The sequence below is a fragment of the Anolis sagrei genome, chromosome 7 (genome assembly GCF_037176765.1).
Source record: "Anolis sagrei isolate rAnoSag1 chromosome 7, rAnoSag1.mat, whole genome shotgun sequence".
Classification (NCBI taxonomy): domain Eukaryota; kingdom Metazoa; phylum Chordata; class Lepidosauria; order Squamata; family Dactyloidae; genus Anolis; species Anolis sagrei.
Genome location: NC_090027.1, coordinates 22800185 through 22809351, shown reverse-complemented (window position 1 = coordinate 22809351; position 9167 = coordinate 22800185). Strand labels below are relative to the sequence as shown.

Here is a 9167-nt window from a genome sequence, read left to right as displayed (position 1 = left end):
TTAGGTCACGTGGGAAGGCCTGACAGGAGAAAAAACACACCCCCGGAAGTGACGAAGCACGCGGAGCCGGGAAGTGGGCCCTGCAGCAGCCGGAGGCGATCAAAATGTGAGTCCGCGGGCAGCTTTTCTCTCCGTTTGGCGGCTCTTTCTCGGCCACGCTGACGCCTTTCCTCTCCGCCTTTCCCACAGGTCCAAAGTCACGTTCAAAGTCACGCTCACCTCCGACCCGCGGCTGCCTTACAAAGTGTGAGTCCCTGAGACCTGAGGGAAGGGAGACGCCTGGGGAGGGCACTGCGCATGCGCGGGAGGTGCATTGGACACGTCGCTTTCCAGAGGGAGGGGCGGGAGAGAGAGAGATAGAAGGCTGTGAGTTGTCACTTCCGGCAACCTGTAGAATCAGTCTACAACAGTGGTTCTCAACCTGGGGTCCCCAGATGTTTTTGGCCTTCAACTCCCAGAAATCCTAACAGCTGCTACACTGGCTGGGATTTCTGGGAGTTGTAGGTCAAAAACATCTGGGGACCCCAGGTTGAGAATCACTGGTCTATAATGTTAAAGTTTTTATTATTATTACTAGCTTTACCCCCCCCCCTCCGCCACGCCTTGCTGTGGCCAACCATCCCCTCTCTTTTCTTTCTTTCCTCCTTTCTTTCTATCCTTCTTTCCCTCCCTTTTTTTCTTTCATTCTCTCCTTCCTTCCTTCCTCCTCTTCCTCTTCTATTCCTTCCAATTTCTTTATAATAATAAAAAAACTTTATTATTATTATTATTATTATTATTATTATAAAGCCGTTCAGCAGTGGAACTCTCTGCCCCGGAGAGTGGTGGAGGCTCCTTCTTTGGGAGCTTTTAAACAGAGGCTGGATGGCCATCTGTCAGGGGTGATTTGAATGCAATGTTCCTGCTTCTTGGCAGGGGGTTGGACTGGATGGCCCATGAGGTCTCTTCCAACTCTTCGATTCTATGATTCTATGAAATGCGAAAGAGAAATGGGATCATACCACCACATGTGGTGGGATTGTAAGATCATTAAGAAATACTGGATAACAATCCACAGGCCCTGTAAAAATATTATCAAAATAAAATACGAATTGAAACCCGAATACTACCTGTTGAATATAATGGATTTTGAAATTGGGAAAAACGAAGAAATTCTTTTTTATCTCACAGCCGCAGCGAGAATTACGATCGCCCCAAAATGGAAAGACAAAGACCCCCCAATAATAGAGAATTGGCTCTCCAAGATTGGAGAATTTATGAATATGGATAGACTGTCACAGCTAATTAAAAATCAGAAAAAGGAAAATCAAACCAATTGGAACCAACTCAAAAAGTACTTGCAGGAAAAAATGAAGATTAATATTAATACGATAATCAAAATATTCGGATAGCGACGACATAAAGAAAACATTTTCTCTAGGATTCTATGATTCTAGTGTCTAGATCCAGGGAAGTCATGCTAACCGTCTATTCTGCCTTGGTTAGACCACACCTGGAATATTGTGTCCAATTCTGGGCACCACAATTCAAGAGAGATATTGACAAGCTGGAATGTGTCCAGAGGAGGGCGACTAAAATGATCAAGGGTCTGGAGAACAAGCCCTATGAGGAGCGGCTTAAGGAGCTGGGCATGTTTAGCCTTAAGAAGAGGAGGCTGAGAGGAGACATGGGGGCCATGTATAAATATGGGAGAGGAAGCCACAGGGAGGAGGAAGCAAGCTTGTTTTCTGCTTCCCTGGAGACGAGGATGCAGAACAATGGCTTCAAACTACAAAAAAGGAGATTCCAACTGAACATTAGGAAGAAGTTCCTGGCTGAGATCTGTTCAGCAGTGGAACTCTCTGCCCTGGAGTGTGGTGGAGGCTCCTTCTTTGGAAGCTTTTAAACAGAGGCTGGATGGCCATCTGTCGGGGGTGATTCTATTATTTATACCCCGCCACCATCTCCCCAAGGGACTTGGAGCAGCTTACATGAGGCCAAGCCCAACGACACATCAATAAAAACAAAAGCAACAAACAAAACAATAAACACAATACAATTAATATAAATCACATATAAACAATAACCAATAAACTGTAGCACACAAGGATTTAAGAACCTATGGCCGGCAGACAAGAGTCCTTTGTCCCACCCTGGTCATTCCACAGATAGATAAACCCCTTTTTCCTAGTTCCAACAGACCTCACTACCTCTGAGGATGCTTGCCATAGATGCAGGCGAAATGTCAGGAGAGAATGCCTCTAGACCATGGCCATACAGCCCGAAAAAACCTACAACAACCCACCAATAGTTCGTTTATTTATTTATTTACAGTATTCCAACCTTTTCACCCCACAAGGGACTCAGGGTGGATTACAAGGCACATTTACATGGCAAACATTCAATGCCTTTAGACATGCAACATATATAGACAGACATAGACAATTTAACATTCCAGCTTTCTGGCTTCATGAGGGTATGCTTGATTCCGACCACAGGGGGAGCTGCCGCTTCACCATTCGCTTGTAACACCGAGTCCTTGATGGAGTACTTCCTCATTCTTATGCACACTGCTGGAAGGTTTTATGGTGTGGTAAATTAGTTAAGTTAGCCTCCCCGCATAAAGTGGTACCTAAATTTTCTACTTGACAGATGCAACTGTATTTGGGCTGCATAAGTCAACAGCAAACTAGACTATTAATGGTTGGGAGCTCACTCTGACCCGGGCTGGCTTCGAAGTCATGACCTCTTGTTCAGTAGTGATTTAATGCAGCTGGCTACTTGGTCAGTAGTGATTTAATGCAGTTTGGCATTCCAGACTTTCAACTGATGTCTCCTTTTGTATCTCTAAAAAGGGTGATGGCCTGTTTATTGCTGGGCCTGTTTTTTGTTTGTGTTTTATTTTCCTGTCAGGCTGTTTTTCTCATGCCAGATTCTAACACTAAAGACTAAGGCTATTTATTTGCCCAAACTATTCCTCATACCATTGCTATTTATTAATCAAATTAAATAGGTGCCCATTGCCCCCTTCACTGTGGGATTAATGCAGTTTAACACCACTTGAGCTGCCAAATCTCAATGCTGTGGGATGCAGGAAGCTGTAGTTTGGTGAGGCACAGGCACTCTTAGGCAGAGAAGGCTCAAGGCCCTGTGAAACAGCTACTCCATGATCCCATGATTTGTGTTCTGGTCTCACAGTTGTGTTATTTCCGGTTTCCTGTAGACTGAGCGTGCCTGAAGTCACACCGTTCACGGCTGTCTTGAAATTTGCTGCAGAAGAAGTAAGTTGCTCTCTTATTTTCCCAAACAATGTCATGGTTGCCATTTTCTTGTGCTTTTTTACTTGATTTGTTTCAAGAGATTCCCAAAGCAGGGAATAAAAGCAGCAGTTACGTAGGAGCATCAGGACACCTTTATGCCCTTGCTAGAGCAGAATTGCACTGTTAGTCTTTGGCATAAAGCATGTCCAAGTATGGTCCCATGCAATGGCTCTTTGCATCAACTTTGTGTTGCTATGGATACTTCTCATGAGTATCTTTAACTCCTGTGAGTCTTGGAGTATTTTTTGTGAGAAGACTAAACCCATAGCAACTCAGCCTGTAGCCTTTACCCCTCAGAGTGAGAGAGGCCTCAGTATGAGAAGGCCTTTGTAGGAGTAGGCCTCAGTGTGAGTGGGCCTGGTGTGAGAAGCTTCAGTGAGAGGAAGCCCTAGGTTGAAAGCCATTGTGGGTGAAGCTCCAGTGTGAAGGCTGCTGTGCGTGAAGCTACTGTTGAAGCTCTCGTGTAAGTTTGGCGTGGGAGGAAGCTCTGTGAGAGTGAAACTAGAAGCTGTTTATCTGCATGAGAAAGAAGCCCAGGGTGGAAGCAAAGAAGGAAGTATAAAGAACTTTATTTGTGTTTATTTGGAAAACTTGTTATTTTAAATAGTGCATTCCTATATTTTACTACAAACAAAAGCCTCCTGTGGAAGAGATTTTATTTATTTATTTACGACATTTATATGCCGCCCTTCTTACCCCGAAGGGGACTCAGAGCAGCTTACAAGTAAAAAGTAAATACGATATATTATTATTATCTATGGAGGTTGAGAAGATCGGGATATAAAAGTTTTAGATAAATATAGTATATTGTACTGTAACATTATACTGTAGTATTATTAGTAATATTACATTTAATACATTACAATATTATCAATATATGTATATACAATATATTATATTATAAGCACAGTGCAGGAGACAAGATGGAACTGCCTAGGAAGGCCCCTCTCTTCATTCTGATCTCAGAGCAGCAGTTGGTTTCTTGGGGGGGGGGGGGGCTCCCAACTGATGACACTGGAGACAAGTTGGAACTGCTTCCATGGCTCGTCCCTTCATTCTGATCTCAGAGCTGCAGTTGGTTTTTTTTGGGGGGGGGGGGGGTCCCCAACTGGTGACACAGGAGGCAAGTTGGAACTGTCTTCATGGCCCCTCTCTTCATTCTGATCTCAAAGCAGCAGTTGGTTCTTGGGGGGGGGGGGGGCTCTCAACTGATGACACTGGAGGCAATTTGGAACTGCCTTCATGGCCCCTCTCTTCATTCTGATCTCAGAGCAGCGGTTGTTGCTGGAGGGTGAGGGCTCCCAACTGATAACACTGGAGACAAGTTGGAACTGTCTTCATGGCCCGTCTCTTCATTCTGATCTCAGAGCAGCAGTTGGTTCTTGGGGGAGAGGGGGCTCCCAACTGATGACACTGGAGACAAGTTGGAACTGGCTTCATGGCCCCTCTCTTCATTGGTCTGCGTGTTTTTGTTCTTTATCTCACTTTGAGCTACTGATTCACACTGCTGTACATTTATGAGGAGGGTCTTTTGTTATTAAGCTTACTCGTCCAACATACCTGAGTTCTAAGCCCATATATGATTTTACCTACAATTTCATAAATCACTGAAATTCCCACATACCAGAGTTCCGATTCACACACATCAGGGCAATTGATCTTTATGGCTGGTTCATGTTCCCTTCCAGCAACCTGGCTTCCCTTTTGGGCATGTGGTATATGTCGGCACCAGCGGTGGGGAGGGTCATAGTTGCACGATATGAGTGATTATGGTATCCCGATTTCCTTTAATACGTTGTGCTTCTGTTCTGTTTAGTTCAAAGTCCCGGCAGCAACAAGTGCCATCATAACAAACGGTGAGTGTTTTAACGCCGGGACACAGGGATAGTGGTCGGTATTGCCAGATAGTGTCTGAGTGAAGCTTCACCAAAAGAGCTCAGATGTCCAGTGGGAGTACTCCAAGTGGCTGGAAGGAAAAAGTGGGTACAGGCTATAGGCACACCTGCTTATATTGAACTGCAGCTTTAGTAGTAGTAGTAGTAGTAGTAGTAATGATAATAATAATAATAATAATAATAATAATAATAATAATAAACTTTATTTACTACTACTACTACATGTATTATTTTACTCTATCATTCAATGTATAGTTTAACTTTATTATTATCATTATTACATGTATTATTTTACTCTATTATTACTGTTATTATTACATTTATTATTTTAGACTATTATTATTGAAAGGACACAGAAGCACATTTACATTGAAGAAGGTTAGAATAATGGTTTAATCAGAGTTGGGTAGTCTTATCTTAAATTACAGTTTTATGTAAATATTCAAAAACATTTAAGCTACTGATGCCTCAATTAATGCAATTTTATTGGTAATCTATTTTTATTTTGAAATTTACCAGTAGCGGATGCATTTCCCACCCTCGGCTTATACTCGAGTCTATATGTCTTTCCGGTTTTTTATGGTAAAATTAGGTGCCTCGGCTTATATTCGGGTCGGCTTATACTTGAGTATATACGGTAATTGTGTTTTTTAGTTTAATATAAGGCTGCTGGGATTTCAGAGCAGCTTTCTTTACTTTCTGCCAGGAGTAAAGAGCAGTGAGTGCCTTTGACTCAAACGATTAAGCAACCCTTCTTGCCTTTGCCAGTTAGAGCTGAGCGAGGATCGCTGTGTCCTAGTGTGTTGGTCTGTCTTGTTTGCATAGGATCAATGCAATGATGGATTTTTCATGCATGCTTGTTTTAACTCTCTGTTTCCCCTCTAGATGGAATAGGAATAAATCCTGCACAGACAGCTGGTGAGTTGTACTTTTCTGTCATTTCTCTCTCTGCATTTCATTGACTATAATGGAGATTAAGTCCCAGGGAAAGGCAGCATGGCCCACATCTTCCTGCAGAATCTGCCTCTGAAAAGTGCATGAAGTTTCTGGCCTCTACTATATTGCCATTATAACTTTTATTAAGAAGGCTTAGACAGGGAGCTGAGCTCAAGTGCCTAAATACAGTGATGGTTTTGCACATTTTCTATAGAGGCCCTCAAGTGGTTTCCAAACAGCCATTTATTATTTGTGTTGTCAAAAGCTTTAGTGGCCGAAATCAGTGGGTTTGCTGTGAGTTTTCCGGGCTGGCTAGTCATGTTCCAGAAGCATTTCCTCCTGATGTTTCACTCACATCTGTGTCAGGCATCCTCAGAGATTGCGAGGTCACCTGTGAATTTGCACATATGGTATTTTCTGCGTCTGAGTAGACAGCTTCGGAATCTTCTAGACATATTATTAAACATTTTTGGTGGTAGCCCCGCCCACTCTCCCCTTGAGAGTATAGCCAGCAGGAGGGGCTACTGCTCCAGTTCTTCCACCGTGCACGGTAGCCAGGACAGAGGCATGACAAAATCGGGGAGGATGGGTGGGGATGTGTGAATTCACAGGTGACCACTCAGAGAAATACGGTTACAGGTAAGCAACCCATATTTCTCCATCATGGTCAACTGTAAATCGCACATTTGGTATACTATTGAGCTACTGACCTTGGTTGGTGGGTATCGCATCACCGCAGAGAAGAGGACTGTCCTTACAAACTCATTGTCTCTCCTGGAGGAAACATCCAGCTTGTAGTGGGAACAAAGGTAAGTGGAGTAGACCAGGTGGCAGCACGGCACACAATGTCTAACGGTATGCTCCTTAGGAAGGCCATGGATGTAGACACCGATCTGGTGGAAAGGCCCTTCAGCTGGTGAGGAGGATCTTTTCCAGCCCGTTGATATGCCAAACGGATTGTCAACACAATCCATGAGGATAAAGGTTGAGAGGTAACCGGAAGGCCACTGGCATCCTTCCGATACTTAACAAACAACCTGGAGATTTTCTAACTCCTGCAGTCCACTAAGTGTGAGTCAGAAGCGAACATTCAAGAGCTGCTGTAGTGGATGAAAAGAACTGGAGCAGTATCCCCGCCCTCTGGCTATATATACTCTTTAGGAGAGTGGGAGGGGCTACCACCAAAAATGTTTAATAATTTGTCTAGAAGATTCCGAAGCTGTCTGCTCAGGCACAGAAAATACCATATGTGCAATTCACAGTTGACCACGATGGAGAAACCACAGGAGAGAATGCTTCTGGAACATGGCCGGATAGCCCAGAAAACTCACAGCAACCCATTTATTATTTACCTAAAAAGCTATTTCACATGTTGCTTCTCAAGTTACTAGCTTTCATTTCCCCCCACATTAGGAAATGTTTTCCTGAAGCACGGTTCCGAATTGCGGCTTATTCCCAGAGATCGGGTTGGAGAGTGGTGACAGGCTTGAGATCCCCTCTCAACTGGGCCATAAACAGCAGACAAAGGGGCCACCAAGTGTCTCCAGTTACAACCCAGCTTCCCTTGCCATCAATCAGAGCAGTCTGCATTTTTTTGCGAAACCATGGTGCCAACAGCAAGCTCTTATCATGAAAATGATCACCTTGGAGAGACTCTGTTTCCTTCTTAAGAACTTCTCAATGGAGTCCTGTGCTACATTCCGGAAATACTTATTCATTTGAAGGTTCTGGTTGCTAATCAGGTAGGAGGGAGTCAGTTGTATCTGTGCTTATTATTGGGCCAGAATTATATTATTGTATATTTTCCAGCTGGCATGAATTTTGTCAAGGAATGTGTTTTATCAGTGGGGTAAATTATTATTTTTGTTCTATATGGCCCAGCCAATTGATACAAAAATTTTAAGGATACACAGATGAGGAAATCGGTAGTGATTACAGAAATGGCATTTCCGGGAATGAGAGCTGTTTTGTGGCATGTTAATCTCAACTCTCTGTCAAGTTTCCGTGGCCTCAGTCTCAAAGCTTTTGTTTGGGAGATTTCTTCTTTTCCTCAAAATATACCAAGTTGCAAGTACAGTCTAGTAAAAGATGGCAACCAAGGATTCAATCTAAATACATGCGGTTTTTGTCTGTTGTAACCATCACTGTATAATTTATCTGTTTTCTTAAACAGAATAAAATGTTCATTCCCGCCAAAGCCTCTGAGGACGGTTTGTTTGTCCCCGTGCAATCCATGAAAGCTCACCCTAAAACAAGTTTTAAAGGGGCATTCTCTGTTCCCTCCACTATTTCCTTGCTTCATATAGTGATATACCATACATACTCGAGTATATGTCGTGCTTTTCAGCCCCTTTTTAGGCTGAAAAAGCCCCCCATGGCTTATACTCAAGCCAAGGTTATTTACTATTTTACTCTGTTATTATTATGTTAGAGATAATAATAGAGCACAATATGCTCTATTATTACATTTATATTGTTTTACTCTATTATTTTTATTACATTTATTATTTCACTCTATTATTATTGGAAGGATACATAAGCACATTTACACTGAAGAAGGTCACAATAATGGTTTTATCGGAGTTGGACACACTTATCCTAAACTACAGTTTTCTGTAAATATTCAAAAACATTTAATCTCCTAATGCCTCAATTAATGCCATTTTATTGGTATCTATTTTGATTTTGAGATTTACCAGTAACTGCTGCATTTCCCACCCTCGGCTTATACTCGAGTCAATTCATTTTCCCACTTTTTTGTGGAAAATTAGGTGCCTTGGCTTATACTCAAGTACATGCGGTATTTTTGTCCAAGTCAGCACAACAGGAGAGAGAAACACATTATTTTCTGTTGGTTATGGAGGTTCTGTGTGGGACGTTTGGCCCAATTCTATCATTGGTGGAGTTCAGGATGCTATTTGATTATTGGTGAACTATAAATCCCAGCAACTCCCAAATGTCAAGGTCTATTTTTCCCAAACTCCACCAGTTTTCACATGTGGGTATATTGAGGATTCGTGCCAAGTTTGGTCCAGAT

General features: G+C 42.7%; 1 protein-coding gene across 1 annotated transcript; it reads left to right on the top strand.

Moving 5' to 3' along the window:
* The first annotated feature begins 15 nt into the window (after positions 1-15).
* On the top strand, positions 16-8327 carry UFM1 (ubiquitin fold modifier 1). Its single transcript, XM_060787028.2, has 6 exons — positions 16-106; positions 190-246; positions 3203-3260; positions 5116-5155; positions 6080-6112; positions 7544-8327. Coding segments are annotated over exons 1-6 (258 nt in total). The 5' UTR covers positions 16-104; the 3' UTR covers positions 7612-8327.
* The last annotated feature ends 840 nt before the right edge of the window (positions 8328-9167 follow it).